At 46.4% G+C, this 27,660-nt stretch overlaps 1 protein-coding gene and 1 long non-coding RNA gene across 2 annotated transcripts; one reads left to right on the forward strand and one right to left on the reverse strand.

Annotated features, from left to right (window-relative positions):
• The first annotated feature begins 2,117 nt into the window (after positions 1-2,117).
• On the forward strand, positions 2,118-11,584 carry LOC126535378 (putative nuclease HARBI1). Its single transcript, XM_050182262.3, has 4 exons — positions 2,118-2,147; positions 9,773-10,144; positions 10,887-11,022; positions 11,091-11,584. Exons 1-4 carry the CDS (start codon positions 2,118-2,120, stop codon positions 11,582-11,584), a joined length of 1,032 nt encoding a protein of 343 aa, XP_050038219.3.
• Positions 11,585-13,030: 1,446 nt separating this feature from the next.
• On the reverse strand, positions 13,031-14,472 carry LOC126535287 (uncharacterized). Its single transcript, XR_011895389.1, has 3 exons — positions 14,397-14,472; positions 14,128-14,240; positions 13,031-13,358 (listed from the first exon to the last, which is right to left on the reverse strand). It is a non-coding gene; the product is annotated as an uncharacterized lncRNA (long non-coding RNA).
• Between the last annotated feature and the right edge of the window lie 13,188 nt (positions 14,473-27,660).

Consider the following 27,660-nt stretch of genomic DNA (forward strand, 5'->3'; position numbering starts at 1 on the left):
ATTGTCTTGAATATACTTTGTTTAAATGTACTTGGTTTATGAACGTTCTGGTGTTCATCCTTCTACAATCCGTTTCTTCAGACCTGTCGAGTTTTTTCTGGGATTGTGGGTATGCGTCTCTTTGTTTCGTATAGTATGTCGTGGTACGTGACCAGTCTGTCCATGTGGTCATGTGTTATCACTTCGTCGTCGACACCTTCTCCGTCTTCTCCATCGCCACCGCCGAAGTCCTTCCCTTTCCCCGGTGGTTGCGGGGTGTTGGGCCGTCACTGCCTGAGCCGCGGTGGACCTTCTCGCTGTGGTTGGTAGGAGCATTCGTGGTTACTTCTGCCATATGTGACGGGATCCATGTTAGGTATTTGGGTGTGACGTTTCCTTTCTTGAAGTCTTCTCCTCTACGGTTAAGGATTTTGGCGACCTCGGTGTAGACTCAGCCCTTTGTGATGTTCCTAATGGCCCTCTTGGAGTCGCTATTAATTGTTCTGTGTTGTTGCCGATTGTTGATTACAGCCAATGCGATTGCTGTTTCTTTCACTGACTCTGAGGGTCTTGTCCTTACGGAGCCCGCAGTCATGGCCTTTCCTTTTGTCCCTACCAATGCTATTAAGAAGAGGGAGGTACCCTCGTCACCGCCGACACCGCCATTGTCGTCCCGGTTTCTAGGGGTACTGGGCGTCGTCTACGAAGAGCACCCCCTCCCACACGCCATGGTTTTTCAGAATTGTTTTCGTGCGGCATTTTCTTCTCTCGACATTGTTCACGGGGTGCACGTTCTTCGGGATGTTTTCCATCTTTATTGCGGCTCGGACGTCCACGTGAATCTGAGTCATGGGTATGCATGGCGGTTTATGCCGATCTTTTCCACGATTTTTCTGCCCGCCTTGGTTTTGGAGTCTTTCGAGTTGCGCCATCCTCCGCGCTTCTGCGATTTCCTTCAGCGTATTATGTACCCCGATTTGCAGTAATCTTTCATTTCTCGTGCATTGGGGGTGACCCAGTGCCGTTCTGTACGCTTTTCTAATGAGTGCGTCGATCTTGTCTTTCTCAGCCTCATTCCAGTGGACGAAATCCGCCACATACGCTACGTGGCTGATCGCGAAGGCCTGGACGAGTCGTACGACGTTTCATTCTTTACTGCCCCTTCTGTTGTTGGAGACCCCCTGTATTAGCCGAATGGTCGCTGTGATCTTCTTTTACACGTGCGTTATAGTTTCCGCGTTTGTTCCCCTGTCTTCGATCCAGACACCCACGACTCTGATCTTTTGGGCCATGCGTATCTCCGTGATTTTTATCGTGGTTAATCTGATTCCCCGTTTGTGTAGTTCTGCTACGTCTCTGGACAGTTTGCCTAGCCTCCTCGGTTGTATCGTGGCGTCTTGGGCAGAGAGCCCTCTTTTGAACCCAATCGTGTTGTTGTGGTACGTGTCCTTTGACTCCAGGTAGCCGTTAACTCTACTCAGGCAGGCGTGCTTCATCACTTTCCCAACACCCGAAGTGAGGGAGATCGACCGCATGTTCTGTATTTCTAAGGATTTACACGGCTTGGGGATGAGAATCAGGTCGGGTCTCTTCCATTCGTCGGGTATCCCGCCATTCCGCCAGCACTCGTTGTTGTAGTCTGTCAAGCGGTAGGCTGCCTGGTCATCTAGATTCTGGAGCACCTTGGTCACTTTGCCGGGGCCCGGAGCTGACTTGGTTTTGGTGGTCTGCAGGACCGCCTTTATTTCTTGCTAGGAGAAGTCTCTGCCGAGGTGCTCATTGGGAGAGCCCGAGTAGTTCCGGTGATGAACGGCTGCAGGTCTCTCAAGGTAGAGCTTGAGGATTTCATCACCGATTTTACGTATGTTTCCTTTGAAGTTGTGTCTGCGCTTGGTCATTTCCGATTTCGCCGCTGTCTTCGTGGCCCACGGGTTGAGCAGATGCTTGAGAATCTTCCACGTCTTGCCGGTGTTGATGTTGCCCTCCATAGCATCGCATACCTCGTCTCAATGCTGACTACATAACTGGGTGCAGTGTGTTTCGATGTTCTTGTTTAGTTCCGCAATTTTGCGCCTTAGATTTATATTGTGGTTTCGCCCTTGCAGACTTTTCAGGATGGATTTTTCGACTTGTACGAGATGCGCGACCGTGCTGTCCACCAGCGGAGGGTGACCACCACCATCGTCATTGTGTTCGTGTTCGCGTCCAGCCCCCCAGTCGTTCCATTCCATCTCGGTCGTGGCCTTTTTTGCGTCTCGTAGCAGCTCCCCGTTCCATTTTTTTATGTTTCTTATGTGTCCCTGTTCTTTTTTCTCTCTGATTGGGCAGAATTAGCACCAGTCTTCCAGACTGAACCTAATTGTTTATTCCCTTCATGACACGCGCCTCTCTAACGGTTATACTGAAGGTCCTGTCTCGCTCCCCAGGTCCCACGTGATTCTCCAGGCGCTCCTGCATAGTGTTAGGTCTGGCGGGGTGTCCCTATCGGGGCCCACACCTACTCAGATGTGCGAGGCTGGCCCGTTGAGAAGGCCAACCTTTTCCATGAGGTCGGCCAGATCTTTTCACTTCTTAGACGAGTGCCCACATCCTCACTGCGTGTGTGGAGCGTTGAAGTCACCTCCGATGACGAGCCTGTTGTTGCTCGCGATAGTCATAATTTCGTTAATTAAAGCTTCGAAGTTGTGTGCTAGGCCCCTTTCTTTAACGGGCTGCTGTAGACGTTCAGGACGAACGTGCTGCTCTCCTTATAGCTGCGTGGCACGACTTCTATGAGGATGGGGAAAATGTCCGTAATTTTTCGCATTAATAAGTTGATCGCGACCAGACCCTTTTTGCATAATGTGGTCACGACCATCTCCCTCACCGTCCATATTGTGCGCTGCTTGTGGGGGCGTACCCGGCAATTTTACGTGGTCGAATGTTTCATGGAGGATTATTACGTCGGGCTTTTTTTCTTTTTGCCGTCGCTTTAATGTGTGGTGTCTTCGGTGCTTTTTTGCCTGAGACGCTGGGGCAGTTCCACAGCCAAGTGACGAGTCTTCCCTTTTTGGTGCCGGCCATCTTTACGAGATATTCTGCTCCAGCTCTGCGAGCCGCCTGTCGTACTTCAGGGCCTGCGCCTTCCTCTCTGCCTCGCTGTTACTAATGCGCTCCGCCAGCATAGCAGGCACTACCTCATTACGAGCGAGGCACAGACATGCGTAAACAAACGCTAAGCAGCATCTAACAGGGACTACACGTGACGTTAAATTCGCAGATACTGCTGTCGAGACGCCACCGCCAATATTTAGCGTTCAAAGCCGTAAAAATACATCTGCTGGCACAGGGCAGGACGTATTTGTCGTTAACTGTTTCGGAAAGCCACGTCTAAGCACAACTAAATCTGCATCAACATGGTCAAATACTGACAACTCTTCACCATGTTTAATTAGCAGGCTCTTTATGCTCGTGAAAAGGAAGGAAAGGTTGTTCACTGGAGCTGCCGCAGGGCTTAATGCGTGGGATTACTACGTGCAAGCACCACTTTGATCACGTTCTGCACTAAAAGAAGTAGCAGTGGGTTGGCCATTATATTTAAGTTAGATTACAAACTTTTACTCCTTACACGAAGCCCCGTTTAATTATAAACAGCTAGTTGAAGCGACTTACCATTGTATATTGCTGGAAGCGAATGACAATAGTATATGAAAAACTAGATGCCTCGCTAGACGACGTTGGAGCAGTTTTTGATGGATGCCTTAGGGGATGCGAGATGCAATGGCGTTTTCTCTTACTTTAAGCGGTGGCATTCTTTGGTTAGCGTGCCGAGGGCTTCTACGTTTGTAGAGATGAGCCTAAGAAACGTCTCGTTGACGGTGGCTTTCACTATGTGAGCGATCTTTTTAACCCCAGGCACCTATTGAGCGTTCTGAAAGATAGCCAGTACGTCTTGTATGTTGGACAAGTGAGACTCATTTGAGGTCTGGGCACGTACAGTCAGTATCCTGTTTCATGGCTAGAAGCTGTCAGCAAGAAAAAATGCTAAAAGGTCGAAGCCCTTGTACATGTAAGGTATAAAGATATAACTTTATACCTTACATGCACGGTATGTCCCATAACTTGAGAAAGATGGCCTTTATACCTTACATGCACGGTATTTCCCATAACTTGAAAAAGATGGCCCAAAGGGCGAATGTGAGAATTGTTTTTTCTGCACCCAACAAACTCGGCAGTCTTTGCAGTTTGACGGATCCAAATGCCTTTCCTTCCCATAAGTGCAGAAAGCATCACCGCAAAAAGTTCGTCGAGTGTGTCCACCGGGTGGTCTACAACCTCCCGCTATCACGTGGAAAGCAATATATCGGACAAACTGGGCGTTGCCTCAATGATCGGCTCCGCGAACACAGCAACAATGTAAGAAATGGCTCCGGTGGTTTCTTGGCAATTCATTGTCGCGATAATGGCTGGAAACCTCTTGAGGACCAATGCACGATTGTTTCCCGTGGCAGTACGCCGCTCAATACAGAAATATCTGAAGCGCAGATGATCGCAAAATTGGGTGATAAGTGTGTTAGCTTTCCTTTTATGGCTCTCACAGAAAAAGAACTAAGCTTCTTGGACACGGCATCACATGACTTGTGACTATGTTACATGAATGCGCAGTTCATTTTTCATGTAAGCGCATGCACGCTCTACACTGCTTCACATGTGTAAAATCGGTTTCAGTGGTACAACAAACTTAGTTGAAAGCTTGCGCTTGGTGTGTCGTCCTCTCACGTCCGTGTCGTTCTTTTCTTGCGCAATATCATTTGAGTAATGGTTACCAACTTGCCCGGAATGCTGCTCTCAATAAGTACATGCGTGGCCGCGTGTAAATGTGCGTGGAGGTGAAGATGCCAGTTACCTTTACGTCTGTGTGTTTGAGAGAGAGAGATAGTGTGGTGAAAATATGGTTGTGTGTATAGGTGTGTGTGAGAAGCTAGCATTTCCTTACTTGTACCTATTCTCGCATTAAAATGAAATATCGACGTTAAAATTATGGGCTTTTTACGTGTCAAGCTCACAACCTGATTATGAGGCTCATCGTAATGGGAGACTCCGGAATAATTTCGACTCTTTAACTTGCACCTAAATCTAAATACACGGATTTTTTCGCATTCCTTCCCCATCGAAATGCTGCCGCCGTGGCCGGGATTTGATCCCGCGACCTCGTGCTTAGCAGCCCAACACCACAGACACTAAGCAAGCACAGCACGGGTATAAAGTTTACATGAATCTTATTTATATCCACAGAGACAACATTGAATGGCACTGCCTTTATACCATTATCACTTTCTGAAAGCGAAACCGACGCAAAAAGAAAATATAATATGTTAGGAGCCATTCCACTCTGTGAAGATGGATGACCAGCTAAGCTGTAGCACATCAGACAGGATTAGACAAGGGGTCATGATTTATTTTCACCATTTGGTAATGGTAGTGACGATAGCCTTGTGATTACTGTGACATATACTGGTTGGCCCGGTTACAACCTTAGACAGTATCTTGGCCAAAGTAGAAGCTAAGCATGACCGTTGTTACTTCGTTGAGTTACTTCCATTGGTCTGGCACTTCAAACCAAGGTCTTCTTGCACAAGCTCAGTGAACCATTTCTTTTGTGGTTTTGAAATGCCCACATTAAAGCCTCCGATGGTGATCACAAGGATCACAATCATTGTCCGCGTACTTACCGCCTCAATAATATTCCATTACCATCTGTTGACAGCTATAAATACCTTGGTGTTCACATTTCTTCTAATCTATCGTGGAATACGCATGTAGAATTTGTAACTAACAACGCCAATCGCATGCTTGGTTATCTGCGTCGAAAGTTGAAGTTGCGTCCCTGAAGTTAACACTTTACAAAACCTTGGTACGTTCTAAATTAGAGTACGCATGCGCCATATGGGATCCTACTCAGACTACACTCATTCAAACTCTTGAAGCCATTCAGAATCGCGGCGCACGTTTCATCTTGTCGAATTATTCACGTCATTCCAGTGTCACATCTATGAAGAAAACCCTAAACTTGCCTGACCTTTCGTTGCGTCGAAAGTCCTCTCGCCTTAGCCTTTTTCATAAAATCTATTATTATAACAACGACATGAAGGATGTTTTGTTCCATCCACCTCATTACATATCTTCAAGGACCGATCATCGCTTCAAGGGGGGGCTACCTTCTTGTCGCACAAAATTGTGTAATGACTCTTTTGTTCCTAGAACAAGTGTCGCATGGAACCACCTTCCCTCCACAATCGCCAGCATTGGTGATGACCACCAGTTCAAGATCGCTTTACAAGACGCCTTGTAATACTTCTGTTTGTTTGTTTGCTGCACGCCTTGCTATTTCTTCCCCACTCCTTTCTGTAGTGCCTTTGGGCCCTGAAAGTATTTTAAATAAATAAATAAATAAATATTGCCAGCAAGATTTATATTGCTCTAGTAAAGTTTGGCGCCGTTAAAAAATAACTGCCTGGATATTCATGGTGCAGTAGGCTTCTTAAAAAGCAGGTGCGATTGCTTCGACGGGTTTTCTTGGCGCAATTCAAGTTCATCGAATTAAGCAAATGTGCCCAACAGTGCATCTGCTTTTACGACGGACTCTCCTACGCTATACAAGAAACACTTCAACGATACCGTATATCACACAAGGTGTGCGAGAACATTGTGCGCGCTCGCGATTACTATATGAGCGTTGGTGGCATTAGGGTCGGTTTTCTGTCGTGATTAAGAATAAAAACAGCTGCCGGGCGGAAAGCAATAGATAATTTTTTTAGTACATTGTATCAAATAGGGTAGCGCGCACGTGTGTTTTAGAACAAAAAGGTACTGAAGTATTGGGGGGAGTTCTTTGAGGACTATATTTTAACTGTGTATTGTTAACACATAAAGAAAAAATACCGGATTTTTTTACGAATTCATGTTGATGTACGTATGCAGTCAAGGGAAACACGAGTTCCGACCTAGTGCCCGAGGTGGAAGCAGCCCCAAACCGCACGGCTGCATTGGCACACGGTTTATTAAGGCAAAAGGCTCAAGTGGCTTGTAGCAATGGCTCATACATCCCCCCCCCCCCCCCCCCCCAATAAGCGGTGTCTAGTCCAGTGATACAAATTGTACGTTGTATGCGTTATTAGAAGGAATTTAAGCATTGTTCGCTTGACTTTGCTGAGGGCTTGTAGCCTCTGTCTTACGGGGCTATGACGCATTGCATTTTTTGTTTGATTGGGAGTTTTCGTGTTTGTATACAATCTTCTCATTGACACTTTTCACCGAATTTTAATATTTGAAAAGTTAATTAATTAGGACTAGTTATTTAATTATGCCGAATAAAAAAAATTAATCTGAGCATCTCCAAGCGATGGCAAACAACATTACCTTGAGTCTGTTCAGCTAAGTTGTATTTGCATATTTTTAATGCTTGGCTCAAGTTACGTGGGACACGCTGTATATACGCATATGTAAATAGATCGTTTGACTATGCGTATGACTTGCTGTTGAATTGACATCATGTAATTAGTTGTCCTTTCCTTAAACATCATAAGTCCTGATTTCTCTGTGCTAAACATAAGGTCCAGGTTTGTCGCTGCGTTGCCACAAATATTCGCAAGTGTCTAAATCACATGCGTTGTCCGCTAGTGGCAGAATGACGTCATCATAGGTCAGTCCGGGGACCTTCTGTTGCGCGATTTGTCTATTGCTCATGCAAGACAAATCAGACTCTAATTCACTGTTTTCCAGTCCCCCCCCCCCCCCACAACAGTGCCACGTTGAAGTGATCGCGCGTCCTGACAAGTTTGGAGAGGCCGGTTTTCACGCCTCCCATTTCTAGCCACCCTAAAGCTGTGACTTGGGCGTTGCGCCGCTAAGCCAGAGGGTGTGGGTTGGAATGCCTGCCGAGGCGGGCGCATTTCCACCGCGACGAAATGCAAGAAGTGTAGCGTACCATGCATTGTGTGGAAGCTGAAAGAACGCCCAGGTAGTCAAAATTAATCGGGAGTCTGCCACTACGACGTGCCTGATAATTATATCGTCGTTTTTGCTCGTAAAACTGAAGAATTTATTATAATTCACCTTAAACAATCAATCTATTTGCAGCAAAGCACTCATCCTAAAATTCCGATATTTTCCATCCCAACCCAGATCTAATCGGGTCCGCACTGCCCCATCTGTTACGAATTACAGAAGAATATTATCCAATGCTTTCGCCCAGACAGTTGTTATTAAGGTAAATAACATTATTTGCCTTTACTCAGCCATTTCAAATCTATCTATCTATCTATCTATCTATCTATCTATCTATCTATCTATCTATCTATCTATCGGTCGGTCGGTCGGTCGGTCGGTCGGTCGGTCGGTCCGTCCGTCCGTCCGTCCGTCCGTCCGTCCGTCTGTCTGTCTGTCTGTCTGTTGTCTGTCTGTTGTCTGTCTGTCTGTCTGTCTGTCTGTCTGTCTGTCTGTCTGTTGTCTCTCTGTCTGTCTGTCTGTCTGTCTGTCTGTTGTCTGTCTGTCTGTCTGTCTGTCTGTCTGTCTGTCTGTCTGTCTGTCTGTCTGTCTGTCTGTCTGTCTGTCTGTCTGTCTGTCTGTCTGTCTGTCTGTAATCTTACGCCGACCCAGTGCGGGAAGTAGTCTACCTGCTTGGGCCCCTAGGTATGTGCTCCTTTCATTCCTGATGACGCGAGAAAACCAAGCCTGATGCCACGAATGCTCAGAAATCTATTAGAGCGAATAATGCTCCCGCACACCTTTTTTGATGTACCGTGGCGCTGAGGTGTTTCTTGTACAATGTAGGAGAATACATTGTAAAGACAGAGGTGCACGGTTGCGTGCATCTGTTCTATGTTCATAAACTTGAATTACGTCAAGAAAACCTGTCCGAGTATTCGCACCTGCTTTATTAGGTTCCTGGTTCCTACTGCACCATCAATATACAGGCGGTCTTCTTTAACGGCACCAAATATTAAGGAATAAATCAATGTAAATCTTCCTAAAATCATTGTTATCATTCGAGTGTTCAGATGGTCCCCTCCGGATACGGAACAAGTTGAGCAGTTGTGTGCGCAATTTACGAATGTATGGTAATTATCATTTAAATAATTTTTTTTTGGGTGGCTAAAGCAAATTAGCAGTCTGGAGCCTGTCTTCGACATATTGTAGTTGAGCGAATATATGCTTAATAATCATGCTTCTGTAAGAACTAAGAACAAATATTTTGTAATTAAGCGTTCTCTGAAAGCCTGACCCGGAAAAAGATCGTGGGTAACATCGACCTGGGGTGCGATCGGAGATGGTTGTTCGGCGCGTTCGTTCGGTTACCGGCGCGCGCGATTGGCCTACTCCGCGCCGACGTCGCCAGCCGCGGGGCGCCGCCCCGTTTTTGGTGACGTCACCATGACGATACGCTCCTGTCAATCATCCGCCCACCGAGCATTTCGTTCGAACGCGACGGGAGTTGAGAAGTTTGGAGCGATCATTGCTCGTTACGAGACCGGCTTGGCTTGGCGCGTCTGATAGATTGGATTAGACCCAAAGGCGGCTTCGGCAGCTGACTAGCACGTTCGGATCCAATCCATAGTTTAATTCGAGAAAAATGGCGCTTGCGTTGGCAACTTCGGTTGTCGCGTTGGCGTTGCTTGAGGAGGAAGGAGAGCGGGTGGAGGTGCGAAATGCGTTTGAAGAGATGACAGAAGGCGAATTCCGGCGTCGTTTTCGTTTCTCAAAAGAAACGGTGCGTTGGTTGTGCGGTGAACTCAACCCCATCATCGGGTGCCAGCGAGCCAGCGGAATTTCTACTGAGCGGAAGGTGTTGTGCGCGCTGAGGTTTTTCGCAACGGGAAGCTTCCAGCGGGGCGTCGGCAGTGAAGAATTCATCGGCCTGTCGAAGTCGTCCGTCAGCGACACCATCCACGAAGTGGCAAACGCCATAACTGTCGTTGGCGGGCAAAAGCGGTGGGTGGACTTCCCCCAGACGACAGCCGCGAAGGCCAGAGCAAAGGCGGCGTTTGCGCGGCTCGGACGGATCCCCGGTGTGCTCGGCTGCGTCGATGGCACTCTTATCGCCATACAGCAGCCCCAAGGCCTGAGCCCCGGGGATACACAGAGCTATATGTCGAGGAAGGGTTTCTACGCCATGAACACCATGATCGTAAGTATTATTCTTGCATTGTATCTTTAGTGATACATTTTTGTTCGTTTGTGTCGCAGTAATTTTCCATTTCACTCGGACTGTTGCAACAGAATGTAGTAGGAGCGGTATTCTCGATCTATCCACAACGGGAATTGATTCCTTTTGAGGCTCCATCGCGATGGAACAGTGACGAAATCTTGCGGTGCGGGACACACTGCGGCTCAGCGGTCTCCACAGCGCATGAAATTGACGTTGCTCGATCGCGGAGTATCCCCGAAGCTTGATTCACGATTTCGATGGATTCAAAACGCCGCTCCTGCTGGATTATGCCGTAGTACTGGCTGTCCCGTGCTGCCGTCCTGCACACGTTTAATGATGGGCGCTCCATTTTGCAATACATGTGCCATTTAATAGCACTAAAGGAGTTCTTTTATTCCGGTTTTGTGCCTGCAATTTTTCATGTTGGAGGTGTTGCGGGACATTAGCTGAAACACGTAACAGTAATGTGGGTCAACGCGGGGGTGCCAGCAATTTGTGACGTTCCGAGCAGTTAACAGGCGGGCTAGTCTGACAGTGCCCTGACGAAAACAAGTCCGCGTGTTGAAACTTTAACTGCGAAACAAGCCATGTCCGACCGAGATTTGCTCATAGCAGTATTCGAACAGTCTGTCACAGTGTGCGGATATTCAATTAGGTTCATATAAGAAAGTGCTTTAAAGGACTTGTACGACAACTGTTTGCACTAATTTTTAATCTGCAGACATGCGATGCAGACCTCTGGATTGAAGACATCAACCCCTGCTTCCCGGGGTCCTGTCATGATTCATGGGTGTGGCGTAGGAACCCTCTCCGTACATACCTTGAAGCAGAACTGCGCCCTGGTGAATGTTTGCTTGGTAAGTGCTGCAAATGTGCGCCACAATGAAGTAGATATCGCTTAAACTGTCACCCTGCCCTTGCGCAGGAGACTCCGGCTATCCCTTGGAGCCGTGGCTCCTGACACCAGTGCCGGGGCATCAAGCTGGCAGCACCCCTGAGGGCCTCTACAACAAGGAGCACACCGCCATGCGCAATGTTGTGGAGAGGTGCATCGGGGTCCTAAAGAGCAGGTTCCGCTGCTTGCAGCGTTACCGGACCCTGCTCTACAACCCCGATCGGGCGGCGACCATCATTGCCGCTTGTGCAACTCTTCACAACATTGCCTTGGCGGCACGTGAGCCTGCCCCAGAAGAGGAGGACGACGACAGTGACGTTGCTCTAGCTGTCCAGCAGACTGCAGATCTGGTCGACCCGCCAGCACCACCCATGCGGGTCCCACAACCACGGGAGCTGTACCTGAGGGGCCAGCAGCAGCGCAACCACGTGGACCTTTTCCAAGGACCACGCGGAGTGCATACTGACCACCTCCGGAGGGTACGCCGCCGCCTGCTGCGACCTTGTCGGCAGCAGCCAATGTAATGCTGCAACTGCTTGGTACGTTATTTTTTTTTTCACAGGTGGGAAAAGAAAGTGAAACGAATGCTGTCGGTATGCCAAAGTTTACAAACACACTATTGGCGTGGGCTCATTAGCCACGGTGAATTTATTAGTCACTTATTATCAAGTCAACGTCAAGCAATACAATGCACTGTTTCCTCCCCAGAGCATCACGCTGAGACTCAGTTTACTATGTTCTCCAGTCTGGCGCAATATTTTTGGCATGATAACATCTTGTACATTAGCTACCCATCTCAATAAAACCATGTTCTTTTAATTAATGACCCTATGGCTGCACAAGCTTGTGCACAATGCCATCCTGATGAACTGTGCATATTTTTTATGCATAACATAAGAAGCATAACATAAGCGCATATGGCATGTGCTTCTTTGTTGTCCTCTTTAGCACACAATAACTTGCTATCCTTCCTATGAAGTATGTTGCCTAACACTTATGCACAAGCAGCGGCCTAACTGTGAATGGGACACGGTGTCGGAGTTTGTCACCGAGCCAAAGTGACCACCCCACAAACTGGCGGGTAGTCCGAAAAAGCCTGTTTGTATCGGGACTGCAACGCCGGCAAGTGGGAATACTGAATCATGCTTAAAAAAATTAAATGCACAACATGAGCGCCATCTTAGAACTGAAATTGTATCAGAACTGTGCGATATAATATAGTTGAGTAAAAGAAAGTTGCCCTTACTGTAAGGTAAAAAGAAAAAAAGTCATTTTCTAATATACGTACAGACGTTAAGAGGCGCCTGCCTCTCCTCTGCACAGACACATACACATAGCACAACAAAGTCGAAGCAATACACAAAAACAAACTCCCGCAAGTATTTCAGAAGTCGCGACACAAAACCTAGTGCACAGCCCAAGTTCTTAAGTGCCCTCATGTGGAATGCGATATTTTTGAAAGTATACAAAAAAGGCAACCTTTGGTGCTTGTTTAAACATATACACAACAACCTTTGCTGCAGGTTTAAAACTATACACAACAACCTTCGCTGCAGGTTTAAAACTATACACAACACCTTTTGCTGCAGGTTTAAAACTATACACAACAAACTTCGCTGCAGGTTTAAAACTATACACAACAACCTTCGCTGCAGGTTTAAAACTATACACACCAACCATCGCTGCAGGTTTAAAACTATACACAACACCTTTTGCTGCAGATTTCAAAAAATCTGCACTGCTGACTTAAAACAAAACTGCAACAGCCTTTGCTACAGATAAAAAAAAAACTGCAACAGCCTTTGCTACAGATAAAAAAAAAACTGCAGCAGTCTTTGCTCCAGATAAAAAAACTGCAGCAGTCTTTGCTGCAGATAAAAAAACTGCAGCAGTCTTTGCTGCAGATAAAAAAACTGCAGCAGTCTTTGCTCCAGATAAAAAAACTGCAGCAGTCTTTGCTACAGAAAAAAAAACTGCAGCAGTCTTTGCTGCAGATAAAAAAACTGCAGCAGGCTTTGCTGCAGATAAAAAAAAAAAACTGCAGCAGTCTTTGTTGCAGATCAAAGAATATAGCAAAATTTCAAATTATTGTGCAGGCCGCCGCAGTGCCGCTGCAATGGCCCGTGAGAGCGCCCCCACGCTGCGCAGCTCCTGCAAAGCCTGGCCCTGTTGCTGCAGGATGGCCTCCAGGGCTGTAGCCTGCCTCCCTGCAGCCTCCCTGTGGAGCCTGGCCTCGGTTGCCAGCTGTTCGAGGGCCACAGCCTGGCGGGTGGCCGCATCCCGGAGCTCCGCAATCAGCTGGAAACGAAGAAATATGTCGCCAATGTCACCTCGGAATTCTTCGCTACCGACACTTCGCTGGGAGCTTCTGTTTATGGAGTCTCAGCGTGCACAACACATCCTCTCCGCTGAACATCTACTGACGCAGAGCATCCGTCAATGGTGCCGAGTTCTGCGCACAACCAATTCCCGTTGTTTGGACAGACCCTAGTGGTGTCAGAATTGATTTTCTGTCACCTCCTCAAACGCATCTCACACCTCCAAGCACCTCTTCGTAAGAAGAAACCAAACAGCCCTTTTCAGGGCTACGCACCAGTTTGCCTGGCGGGCGATTGTGCAGTATCAGCGATTCTCTGTCCCGTATACTCCTCCAGAATGCAATACATACCCCAACCAATGATCGAAGAAGGCGTGCATATGCAACGTTATAATTGCAAATATGTACATTTGTACTTCGTGACTATGCTGAGGATTTACTTCCTTACATACTTAGGTTTGGTTTTCTGTAGGAGTGTGCAAATAGCAAATGTTTGGTACGAATTAATTTTGAAGAAAATACCCAATAGAAAGACACTCCATCGAATATTGTAAAATAGCAAATATTCGTCCATAAATGTTCTTATGTTCCATTTGCCCAGATTCACCATAATGTTTTTGTTTAATTTCAAGGCAGAATGGCTGTTTATTGCACTTCGAAGTTATTGAAGAAAAATTCTCGGCTACATCCATTTGCATCCTATCTCTTTTTGAGATATATCCGCCGTGCACAGAAATAGTATCCACGAACCGTGTTGGTTTGCTGCTGCTGCTCACTGCTCCGGGTGTGCAGTTCCACTAGGCGTGGGAGGGCTTCACGGGCACCCGCCGGCGGCACTCGGCGGCGCCTTTGGCGTTGTGGTGCTGAAAGCATACAAGTTATGCTATTTTTTTCACAGCAGAAGCCTATGTAACTCATCTTTAAAAGCAATGACATGGTAAGAAGCATCACATGCCGATGGGTGATTCCATTAAACTTAATATTGGTACAGCTAACAGGACAAGGCGACTCGAACTTACGAGCTGGAGCACTCAGGCACTCCTGGGCCGCATCCTGCTCGGCCACACCACCGGCACCGCGTGCAACGCTCTGAAAAGCCCGTTCAAGTAAGACACTGCTTTACGCACACCGTGTGCAATAAACGAAAAAAAATGTGATGTGTGCAAATTCACCTGCAAGCCACTGGTGCCGGGCGTCTCGCCAACCGAAACTGTAGGCTGGGCGGGCAATGGCTGGATGGGCTGAGGCCGCCGGAAGTCCCCAGCGAGAGCTCGCGCCTGCAGGCTCTCATCTGGGGGGACCAACTGTAAGCATGTGTTGAGAATGTGTCACAAAACTTCTCTGCACGCATAGCGATGTTTGTACCAGCAGCTACTAATCATAACTGATATGGTTTAATGTAGCGAGTCTGCACGTAATGGGGGCAGTGCGTAGCTAGATTTTTTCTTCTCGAGGGGTGTTTGAAAACATAGCATGCTATCCACACAAAGACCTTCGAGAAGGGGGGGGGGGGGGCGTGTTTGGTGCGCCAGCCACTGGCTATGCCCCTCAGTCGATGGTCTCAAGCAGTTTCGAGCACGTAGGTTCCTCTAATATGCCTCAAAATTAACTTCACGGGCGTCCTTTCACCCCTGCAGATTCGACCGTTTCCGACAAAGTTCTAAGCAACACCGCCCTAGCGTGAACTTTTCCTAAACGTTTGTAGGCAAATGAACCCACTTTTTACCGTCTCGACGCGACACGCAAGCGGATATTTTCGACTCCTAACGTGAGCTACACACCGTGTCGCGACAAACGACACACCATAATACGCTTTTTGTCACCGTAGGCCGCATCGCATTGAACCTCGCTTGCCGGATTTCTGACGGTCACAAAGTGCTAGTTCAAAACACTTAGGCGATAATAGTATTCTAAGCCAGTGCTTACCGCTTCCGACCGCCCGTACACAGCGGCTCGCCCACCATCCACCCGCGCGGTTCCGGTTAGCTGCAGGATGCGGCCGTGGAATCCAGCAAGCTGACCGCCTCCGGTGCCCCTGTAAATAACAAACCGAGCGTATGAGGCGACCGGCTGAAATTAATCCGCGCACGCTCACCTTTGCTGCTGCCTGACAAGGGCCAGCGCCTGGTCCGCGTAGAACCGCTGCTCCCGCCAGAAGGCCTGCCACTGCTGCACGGTCTTGCGTGCAGGGCCTTCGGCATCCAGCAGCGCCTTCAGCTGGAGCCACAGCGCCTCCTTGTCGGCCTTTGTGAGCGATGGCCCCAGGGGGTACGACGGCGTCATGAGGGTGGGGTGCTCCTCCATAAAAGACAGGAGGAGCTCCCTCTGACGCGCCGAAACCCGAGGGCCGAGCGGCACGTTTCGGTGCGACGACATTTTGAAAAGCGCGCCGAGTAGACCGCTCTTTTTTTTTCCTTTTTCTCGCGCCGTGCGCAACACCACCTAGCGACCTTTCAGAAGAACTGATTCTAATAAATTGTAATAGTCGTACACATTACCATTTGAGAACGTGTTTAAGCTTGAGAATAAAGATACATATTTTTCATACAGACATTTGATTTATTAGAAAGCTAAAACCATTTCGGTTTATAGTATATCGTCCCCAAGCAGACGACAGACGAGGCAACGCAACGTCCGGTGAGTTCACCGCTTGCTGATTGGCTGCTCTCTCCGTCCCCTTGTCACAAATTTTGCATACTGCCAATTCGTCACGTTGCAGCAACTGAACAGAACGCGTATCGAACAAAATATCTCCGATCGCGCCCCTGACCGCTTCCAGCCTTTCGAGATATTGCGATGAATGGCACGGCTCCGTGAGCATGTTCCTTGCGGCCAGACGACTGTCAATATTTATTGAGATCGTTTTTCCGAAGGCAAGCCGTTTAAAGTTGAAATGTCAATGTAGCAACGAACGTGTGCTGCCGAAAGCGTCCTTGGCCACAGAAACGATGCACGATTGAATGATAGTGCAGATTTAGCGCATCATTGCTCACAAGGCATTGCGCTGCCGCCAACGGAAGCAAGATAACGAAGTTGAACTGCTTGGCAGCTTCTTACAGGGCCGTGCCAGCCAAGGGCGGCAATACTGACGTCACAGGCGCATCTTTTTTTGTACGTTTCGCTTTGAGAAAGAGATAATGCTACAAATGCAGTGTCATTCATTCTTGTCTCGAGGATTTAAACACGGGTTTTAATGCTCTCCACACCGCGTTTGTTTCCAAGAGCAGGTGTAAGCCGGAAAATGTTCGCTCACACCGGGAAACACACAAACACCCTCGCACACACATATACGCACTCTCTCTCCCTCGCACGAGCACGCACTCTCTTCCTCACCAGCACTCACACGCTCTCTCCATCGCACGCACATATATCAATGCGCACACAAATACGCACACGCGCACATTCACACGCCGCCATGCATGCGCCGCAAGCACGCAAGCGCACGCACACATGCACTAACACGCAGATGCAGGCATGCACACACACCGCGAACGCTCACACATGCGTACACGCACTCGCGTGCAAGCATATGCAAATATGGAGGCACTAGCACGCGCACACACTCTGCCCTCGCACACACACACACGCACGATCTCTCTCTCCCTCGCGCATACATACGCTCTTTCTCCCTCGCACACACACATCCTGTCTCCCCGCACACAAACGCACTCTCCCTCACACGCACGTACTCTCTCTCCATCCGTCATACGCACACATGCTCACACACACAGACACACACACACACACACACACACGCACACGCAAACGCACACACACACACACACACACACACACACACACTATACGTACGCACAGGCATCCATGCGCACACAAACACGCACACATTTGTTCGCAATCGTGCATGCTGAAATTCGAAAACACGTTGGCACGCATACAAGTTCACACGCGGGCACGCGTGCACCGCAAGCGCGCGCAAACGCGCACACACACACGCCGCGAACGCTCACACACGCATACATGCACTCGCGCGCATGCAAACGCAAATACGGAGGCACACGCCCGCACAATCATACACAGAGCGCACAGGTCCATACAACCATACCCAGGCGCGCTCAAGACATGCACACGCATAACCACTCTGTGCCATCTTGGCTGCTTCTCAAAAACCTGCGCGTGCTAAAAGGCTGCATAACACTCCCTCTACCATTACCTTGGCCACGGCGGCCGCATTTCGATAGGGGTGAAATGCGAAAACACCCGTGTACTTAGATTTAGGTACACGTTAAAGAACCCCAGGTGGGCCAAATCTCCGGAGTCCCCCACTACGGCGTGCCTCATAATCAGAAAGTGGTTTTGGAACGTAAAACCCCATAATTGAATTACCATTACCTTCTCAATGCGACCTGTAATAAACCGCTTTATGGTTTAAATTTGGCGCTTCTTCCAGTCATTGCGCCCTCTGGCGGGAGGGTGCGAAAAGATTTCCTCCTGTAGTGGGACTTCACCGCCCCTGTCTGACCTGTTTTATCTGCTTTATAGCACCACCAATCTTCTGACTAAGTGCCAAAATCCATATGTTGTTAGAAGGGGCTACCCTGTTGTTGTAGTCAGTTGAAACTTTTTGACCCTCAGCCGATATCCTGAAATATAATTTTGAAAAAAATCTTTCCCATTGAGTTACACTTTGCGTTGCTGTGAAGTTCCGAAGGAGAATGTCCAGAATTCCTGGACATGTGGGTCTGCGGACTCGTCAAGCCGCCAAGTGGCAGCTTTTTTTTCCGTAGCCCCTCCATCTGTAGCACCTAACGGAAAATAAAGATTTGATTTGATTTGAACGTTATAATGCAGTCTAAGCAGGATGCACGTGATAGGTAACGAATGTGCCACAAAAATACTGAGAATTGTCTACTAATGCGTAATTTCTTTTTGCTCTGGAAATACGAAGAGTATATATCCATACGCTAGCTACATAATTAGGCAAAAGCAAAGAAGCAGCCGAGACAAAGATTGCTTACGCATTAGGAAATTATTCTCATAATATCTGCAACTTTTTATAGCGCAGTTCTTAGGCGCCCATTCTTGCGTTTCGCTTCGGCGTCAGCCCTCGCCGTCCTGTCGTGGTGTAACCTTGCAACTGAGCACAACGAGGATGCAGTGGCCCGCAGTCATTTGTTCACCGATGGCATGCGGCAAACGCGTTAATCGACACCGTATTTGTAAAGAAAACGCTACGTGAGCGGACGTCTGTCTGCGGCGCCTGCTGTGAATCACGGTCACGCATCACCCGCTACCTGCCTCTAGCGATGTCCCGATTAGCAAGGCAGTCGCGCCACTTTTTTGCGCCGTTCGTAATGTCCTGTACGACGCACATTTTCCGCACCATTCAATATATCGCGAAATGAAAACAGCTATAGAATTCTGCTCAAATTTGACTTAGGGAGTATCACAAGCGGCGGCGCATTTTTTTATTGTTCTCATTGTTGTCTAAGTGCTTAGGTGTTCTTTGAGGCTCCAGGCAGTATGGGTGTGTACGACGGTGGCCCATAGAAAACACGAATGTTGTATCAAATTAGCGTAGTGTCTGAATTCATCTGGTTCGCTTGTGTTCTCGCCTTGCTTGTGCGACCTTAGTGTTCGAATTGTTAAGCAATGCAATATCGAACTGAGTACGCTATACATTGACTTGAGCAAAATTTTAAAGAAATGTAGTTTTTATAAGTTTACTTGACGTTAGACCGCAGCAGAGACACAGACGAGATATCAGCAACTTGTATCTTGTTTTGCCCTTTCACTTATAGTCCATATCCTGAACAACATAGCCCCACAAGCATTCCTACAATTGTTACGCTCCACTGCGTGCAGGGATGCGAAGCGGATGCTACGTGGATACTGCAGGGATGCTGCCAAGCGGAGCGGATGGCAAGCGCCTGATACATGACGTACCAAATCGTCAGGCTCGTCAACATGAAAAAACTTGTCTGCCGGGTATGTGCGACGGGATTATGTGCCAGTGCAAATCCTACTCTCCTTTGTCCCACTTTTATCCGCTATGCGTCAGGGAGTTGGGTTGCCCGGTGTGTGGACACGACGTTACCTATACTCCCCAGCTGTACAGCAGTGAGTGGTTTTTCTCCGTATTTCTCTTTGTGAACTCACCATTGTGGTCACAAGGTGTTAGAAAGCAAGGAAAAAAGCGGTTGCCCTGATGGTTTAGAGCATAGGAAGGCCAGCGAGGCGCCACGGACCGATCTTCTCTGCCCATGTGTGCAAGAGCACGCACGCTGAACGTTTTTTCTACTTTTTGTCTTGTAGGACACAACTCATCCGTAACGACTTCTGTTCTTTTTACATCGTCTTGTCTTCCCTGCCGAATTCTCTCCAATGGTCAATTTCGTTCGAACTCCACGCAGGCGCTTTTGAAGGGCGTGGAAACCTGCTCCCCGTAACAACCGATACCAGTTCGTAAGAACAGGTGGCAGCCTTATCAGACTGTATTTTGGATCTGATACCCCACTTTTCACTATGAATATATGGGAAGAGTGTAGAACGTTCAATTTTTGGTCATTGGTATGGAGTTTCTAATCTGATGTGTTTTAAAACATTCCGCGGATTATAGTCAATAATTCAAGATGGTGATGCACTTATTGAAGGTAACCTGATTAAATTTTAATCGTTCTGAGAATAGTTGGTCGGAATAGTAAGTAGGTCCATCTTAAAATCAGGATAGAGATTTTTGTGCTTTGTGTAAAACGTGTACTTATTATTCAGTTTTTAAGTTCTGCGTCGCGAGTATTCAGAAACCGCCTTTTCAGCAGCCTCTTGTCACTGCATGTAAAATAGGTGAGTGAATTTATAGAAATTGTGGTACGCCGAAAAGCCGACAAGACTTAAGACTCAGATAGGTGCTTATTAGCGTCCAGCTGAGCTCAGAACATAAAGATGGCTCCCGGTCTCTCTTAGAATACGCTCCTTGGCCCGAAGATCGTCCTCTTCTTTCATGTAGGAAAAACACAAGAAATTTAACACTTCCTGGCCGCGAAGCGTGGTCGCGCCGGTGGTTGTAGCGGATACAGTCTCTCGATGACCCTTGTTGCCACAAGGCTGCCATGTCGCTGTATCTTGCAAGCGGGAATGTGTCCATCTTCTGCTCCTCCATAGACTTCAATCACCCATGTGAGTTGCCACATGTGAGGTGGAAGGTTTTCAGGATGCTCAAGTACAACATTGTTCCCTTACTTCCTTCTTAACACATTTGTCACAGAAGTGTGCTAATATAAGTTGGAGTAGGTACTCTTTTCCAAAAGTACTTGATCAGGTGCCTTCTGTACTGAGGTCTCCGGAAGACCTCTGTACGCGTTGATATCTCTGATTCCTCGATGTTGCCACGTGGTATCGCTGTGAACCTACGGCCAAGCTAAATATCGGGCATAGTCAAAGAGAGTAGTTCGCCGTCTTTCGAATCGTATAAATGAAGTGGTCTAGAGTTAACGACGGCTTCAACTTCTGTGAGTTCTCTCATAAGTTCTTCGGAGTTGAGGCAGTCTCCTGAAAGAATCTTCCTAAGTGGTGCGTTGAAGGCTATTATAAGCCGCGTCCACCATCCACCCTACCATACTACAAAGCTTTTGCAGGTCCCCTGACTTTTTCTTGAAGGCCTTCGCATTGTCAGAGTTGATGACCTGTTAAGGCTTCGTCAGGCAGAAACGCGACGCAAAGACATCAAGGATGCTTCAGAGGTTATGCTGCACAAAAGTTTAATGTGGATCGCTCTTGAATCTGCAAGCGTGAATAGAGCAATGTAGTTCTTCGTCTCTCCTAATTATGTCCTTAGAAAGAGAGGTCCCACGAAGTCCGCCCCGACTACTTCAAACGAGTGTGCCTATGTTACCCGATGCTTTGCGAGCGGAGCTACTGGAGCGCGCCCTGGTGGAACGGTGGAACGCTTGCACAAGTAACATTCCCGGCTTACTACCATCACCAGGCTTCGTGCTTTTCACATCTTGAAGCGCTCTCTCAACTGCGTCAGTGTAGCTCGCACACCTCCATTAGGCACTTTGCCTGAGGCTTTATTTGCGATTAGTCTTTAAAAGTGCAGATTTATACAAAGTGCACTTGGATGCTTGACACCTTCCGGAGATTCCATCTGCACAAAACGGCCCCCCACCCCGAAGTATCCTATCTTCTCGGAACGGATTGAGACACGCGATGGGTGAAGTTATATTGATAGAGCGCTCTCCTTAGATAGCTTTGACTTCTGCACTGAAAAACACATCTCTTTCCTGTCAAATCCAGCATTGTTGGGCTCTCGATAGCTCCTGCGCCGGTGATGGGTCCAGTTTTTTCATCGCTGCTATTACGACTGCAGCAATTGACGAACCTCAGCACACAAGCTGTAACCTCCAGCAGCTTATCAACTGTGTTCTTTAATGATCCATCACAATTAGCAGGAGCAGTGGATCGCTGAAAGTCTATCTTATCACAATACACAACTTCTTTGGCATCCGCTGTTTGTAGTAGTTTTGATGTCCGCATGTGCTCAGGTGGCAGAAGCCATGGAGGCCCATGCCACAACATGCTGCTTGTAGCTATCTGATCATAAGATACGCCTCGTGTCAACAGGTTGGCAGGATTCTCAGCACCAGGGCAATGCCTCCAAGCGGAAGTCTTGGTACGCTCTTGCATTTCAGTATCGCTGTTCGGAACGAACTGTTTCCAGTTCTGTGCATCGCTTCTAAGCCACGATAATGTTAATGTCGAGTCCATACACATGGTGTCGCGTAGCTACACCATGAGCACGAAGTAATGCTCCCAGAAGTTCTATACAGGGCAAAGTTGCCGCCTTAATTGGAGCAACGTGTGTCTATGCGATGAGTAACTGGGGTCGTCTTACTCTGTCAATTATAACGTAGACCACTGTAACCTATGCAAATGGACTTGCATCGCAAAAAAAACGTGCGCTTCTAGTACGTGGGGGCGCGTCTCTTTGCTGCTTTTGATGTAACAAAGTACCCTAATTAGGTGCAGCTTTGTCAACGGGCTCACAAAATTTTGCCATTCTGTTCCTAAATTTTGGAGCAGACAATCGCCGCAGTCTATTCCACAGGTCTAAATCTTTTGAAACAACAATCGCGCGGACACTGTATACGGCGCGATGAATCCCATAGGATCGAACACTATCGGTGTTCCTTGTAGGACGAACCTTTTCATGTCTGATTTCGATTTAGGAAAATCAAGAATATCGGTGCTCGAAAAGCTGAACTCATCGCTCTGGGGACTCTAGGCAATGCCCTGCACTTTAACTGATGCCTCACTAAGTACAACTATATCTTAGCTGGTTGAGCGCTTCTCGCTTCTCAACGTGTCCATAAGCCCACTAAATTTTGTCGTCTATTAGCGAAGATTCATTCCTGCCGAGTGTAAGAGCTGTTGCACCTCTTTAATAAACTATCCAGCTTCGTCATTCGCATCGGCCGCTGTCACTATATCGTCCACGTAAAACGACTCGCCGAAGGTCTTGGTGGCCGATGACATATTTGGTGGCGCTATTTTGACACGATGAAAAATGGTTACCGTCAGCGTAAGTGGGCTGCTTGTTGCTTCAAAACGTACATTGGTCATCCTCCATTCTTGCCCGTCTTTATGTTGAAACTCAGCAAGATCGCTTTCTTCAACCACAAATATCGAAAGTCATCTCTGCCTTCTTGAACCGAAATCTGAAAAAAAGGCCTTCTCGATATGTGACATTCTGACGATGGGGTGCGTCCTAAAGCGCGCTAATATTCTTACGACGTCCTGATAAAAGTTGTGGCCCTTTTCCAACCAAGCGTTAAACGACTTCTGTCCCCGTGCTCTTCTTAACGCGCCGAAGACGACTCGTACCTATGTTCAGCGCTTGCTATCGATAACTTTTTTGTATGGCATGTAATAAAACTTCACCGGATTTCGAGGTGTATCTTTTCTGTGCTGTAGTAGGTCTGTAGAAGTCCCTCCTTGCAGGACAAGCGGCTCAAAAGTTTTCGGCTGGTAACGGTGACTTCTTTGTTGTCATACAGCTCAAACCTGCTTTTCAAGGCAATCACAATTCGTATCCGCCACCTCCTAGCTCTATCATTTTCTCGAAGTGCTGCCTAGTTGAGCTCATATGAATTTTTTTGTTTCCCAGTATTGGATATGCCGATGCTCTCCAGTTCCCGAAATGAACGAATTAGCTTGTCACCAACATCTCCGCGCCTATTTAACACGCACACCATGACTCGGTAGTTCACTGGCTTTGACGAGCGGTTGGCGCTCTCATGAAACGTCCATCCAAACTTTCTGTTCATAGAAATGGACGTTTCTTGCTTTCCAGGTACGGAAAGTCCACCTGTTATCACCGGGCATATCTGGCCCGAGCCAATCAGGACAGATATTCCGCTTTCTTTCTCAATGAACGGCGGGATCAGTTCATTTGAAATATCGTGTCCACTTTTCATGAACATTGCGACGAACAAAAAATAATTGTACTGACAGATATGTCTTTGCAAATGTGGGGTATCTCCATGGCTCTCAATGCAACTTCCCCGTTAGAATGCTGACTTCGTAGGTGAAGTTCGATGATGCGAAGTCTTTTCCGTGTGCAACTGCTGACGCACGCGAAAGTGTTGATTGATATTGCTACATGCGGATGGTATTTGGTTGTTTGAATGAGGCGCGTGGTCGCCATAACTCGAGAAAAGAGGAGTAAGAACGAACTGGGCAAGCGCTGTGAATCTCACCGGTCAGCGCTGCAACCGCTGCTGCAAATATAACCTGTAAATAGTTGCTCGTCTTACTCAAAGAAACAACAGGGACAGTTACCAGCATCCCTGTCAACAGTACTATGTTTAGTGGATGCTTACTAATTGTAAGCTCCTAACCGACTCGTGTTTGTGAACTTCTACTTTATCACTTTGTATTCTGAAATGAAAAAAAAAATATTTATGTTATTTTCCCCATATATGTACTTCAATAAATTGAGAAACGGCCCTTGGCGCCTACTGTATATAGCTCCTTACAGACCATCGGATATGTCCACTACTCCCATTCTGAAATTGTCGGAATTGTTTCCTGCTTCCTGACTTCACTTGCCCGTTTACAGGGTTAGTATGGACCATTGCTAAGTAGATTATGGGCTTAAATTTTTCAAAAAGATGAATGGGTTTTCTCGTCATTTTTGTTAAGCCCGTTGACGATCACATTTTGGGAAGAAATACGGCTCTCCAATTTAGGAGTTATATATATTTTTAGTGGTCTGCAAATACTCGAAACTTTCGAATTGAATAGTGTCCTATTCGATTTGGTATTTCAATGCTTACTATTTGTAAATGCGAATGGTATTCTAATATTTAAAAACGCCAATTAAACTTAAAATTTGAGCCAGAATACGTAAATTTTCACCTGCAATGCCATAGTATAGACATAAAACGTGAGAACTTGTGCGAATAGCAGAGCAGGCCACGTTACTTAACTAGCGGTACTTTAGAGGCCGTACAACAATTATTTATGCTTGCTGAAGAGTCCTCTGCATGTGAAAAAACTTTTTGCTGCTCCATTTACGCTTTTAATAAACAGCTCTTCATTACATAGTATGCAATGACAGAAACTTGCTAACTTTAAGAATAATAGGATGTAAAAATCATTTTACAATAATTGTGATATGAGCTGTTCATTATTCAGAAGCTACCCAATATTCTATCTGCTCCTGGCATTATTCGGTTTGGTCTCCAAAATCACTATTTGCTCATCCCTATTATTTTGATTGCAGATTTAAGTACTTCAGAGAGACTTTCCGAGAAGTAACTGGTAGATAATTTTTTATGTGATAATGAAGCGACAAACCCCTTTAAATATTTGGGGTTTTACATGCTTTACTTTTCTATGCAGGATAAAGCAGGATAACTTTTTTGTGTAATGAAACTTACAAAAACTTATTTTACAATAAACTAGGTGAAGTGGAAACACTCCCGAACTACTCCAAAAACAGACACCAAGGAGCTAAATGAAAAATCAGTTTTGGAGAAACCAAAGGGGCGACAGTACAATAAGAATATTTTCTAGAAGTCTCAGAAGGTTGCAGCACCTCCAGTGAGATGCTAGGCAACACTTTGTTCTGAAAAGGCACATTTTTTTCAAGATGTTCCCTCACAGCCACAGATTACAGCAGTGAACCCTAAAAGGGTTAAAGGAGTCAGTCCTCTCGCGTATGGCCGTTAGAAGACTGAGCATTTCTTCCTATCTGTCACATACTGCATGTGTCATCCTAAGAAGTTTGGTGCACAACTACACAGAATCATCATTATAACTGTCGTTCAGTCGTTGAGGAGAAAACACAGTTCGCTGTGAGTAGCATTTTCTTTAGTGTAGAAAGTCCTAAGTATTTTAAGGTGAGAAGTACATTCCAATTCCATGTGAACTCATGAAACCTAACTTCGAACGAAGTCACGCTCCATTCTAGTGACATAAAAGTATTGTATTTGGAGCATGGAAAAGCACAGTGAAGTGCTGCACATTTTAATTATGAAAGTTACAAGAAATATCTTAGTTGTCAGAAGTTTAACCTTCTGTATGAACGACATGAAATTTTTATCACCATTTTGTTTCTAAGCAAGCAAAGTTCACATCGTCGACATTGAGGATACTCATAAAGTTATTTTGCTCCAGTGTATTGTTCTTCTTGGCCCTTTCCTGCACTTGACACTTACTGGAGTCGTGTGCCACATTGAATAATTTTACTGGTCATGCTGTCATACTGTACCCGTGAAAAGTTGGAATAAAGCAAGACAAATATATAAATCGATTTCATTATAGCGAGGGCATATTGCATGCCATATTGCATATGAAAGTTCCTTCTTAAAACTTGTTCTGGCTTTTTGTTGTTTTTGTAGGCTTCAGATGTCGCAAATTTCCTGGTACCAACGATCCCTATGTAAAGAACTCTGGCCTCGCTTCTCGCACGGGACCAATCGCCTCTGAAGAGCCCAACTCTCGGCATTTTTATGTTCGTTTATGTTTATGTTAGTCTCCTGAAGAACCCAATTAGGATTTCTCAAACGAGCATACAGATGTTGTGCCTTTCTACGCCTTAACATTTTTATGTTATTTAATTTATGTTAATTATGCTAGTCTCCTGAGAAGCCCATGTTGGATTGCTCAATCGAGAATACAAGTGCTGCTTTGATATATTTCACATCATATTTACGTTAATTTTTGATATAGTTGTAGCATGAATAGTGTTTCCATATTATTATATTTTTTAAGTATCTTCAGTAATTTCATGCCAAACCACCCACTTCCGTCAAGAGCTGTGCCATTATGCCAAACCATTTCAAGTTTGCTTGGTATTCAAAAGTAGGTACAATGAAAAAATTTTTGGAAAAATTTGCTTTCACACATGCACCTGAGTCATTCCAGGGCAACCAACCAGCGTTTTTTTTCATCATCACAGATATAGTTGAAAAAATTTAGATATGTTTATCGAACCTCCAAACTCTTCCTTCCAATTTATTTTCCTTCGCAAAAAGTTTCTAGAATTTAGCAAAACTTGATTGTTCTTGCCCAGCTAAGCTAGAAGGTACCGATACACGTTTCCTTTGAAACGGAAATTGTATGATCCAGATATTCGGATGGTGTTCAAATCAAGAGACTGAAGTGGTGTGACTGAAAAAATTGGAAAGTTTCAATTTGTTTCTTCGAACGCAGGGAAATACAGAAGGCACAAAATAAATGTAGAATCAGCCTGGTTGACTTGGGATAGCTGCGAAATATTTCAAGCCTCGGAGGTTCAGTTGGTTACCTAAAAAACTGTAAAGTTAAAATTTTTTGCGAAAAGCTTCGTGTTCAAGGTAAACAAATTAGCTATGGTGGGTGGCGAAAAAGTATATTCCGCCCATCATTACATAGCCCTGCATACCTGCTATGCGTGTGACAAGTAACGAAAAAGTATTATTCTTTAAGTGCCATAAATTATATCTATTATATTCATTTGTCGATCACACATAGAGCTCAATTATATGAAGCCGTGTGATCTAGCAAGGATTGGTTACTTAATTAGTAACAGAAACTACTCAACAAACTGTGACCGCCTTTTTTATTTTTACGAAGGCAGGGGACGTCAAGCGCCACAGTCCCGACTGATTCTTTAACGTGAACGTGAAAAGTGGTCTCGCACGACGTCTGACCGCATCAGACTGAAAACGGCCCATGTGAATTTTATAGATGAGCATGTCCGGCTCTGAAATAGCGGTAACATGCAACGCGACAAGGATTTCTTCATACTCGCGTAGGTTCTCAGGTTTAATTATGAAG

This window comes from Dermacentor andersoni, chromosome 7 (genome assembly GCF_023375885.2).
Source record: "Dermacentor andersoni chromosome 7, qqDerAnde1_hic_scaffold, whole genome shotgun sequence".
Taxonomy (NCBI): Eukaryota; Metazoa; Arthropoda; class Arachnida; order Ixodida; family Ixodidae; genus Dermacentor; species Dermacentor andersoni.

Bases quoted from the DNA above. Each gene is read 5' to 3' on its own strand.
- LOC126535378 (XM_050182262.3), top strand. From the start codon at position 2,118: ATGCGCGACCGTGCTGTCCACCAGCGGAGG. The intron at 2,148-9,772 runs GTGACCACCACC...ATCGGGTGCCAG, and splicing joins GTGCTGTCCACCAGCGGAGG to CGAGCCAGCGGAATTTCTAC. The intron at 11,023-11,090 runs GTAAGTGCTGCA...GCCCTTGCGCAG, and splicing joins CCCTGGTGAATGTTTGCTTG to GAGACTCCGGCTATCCCTTG.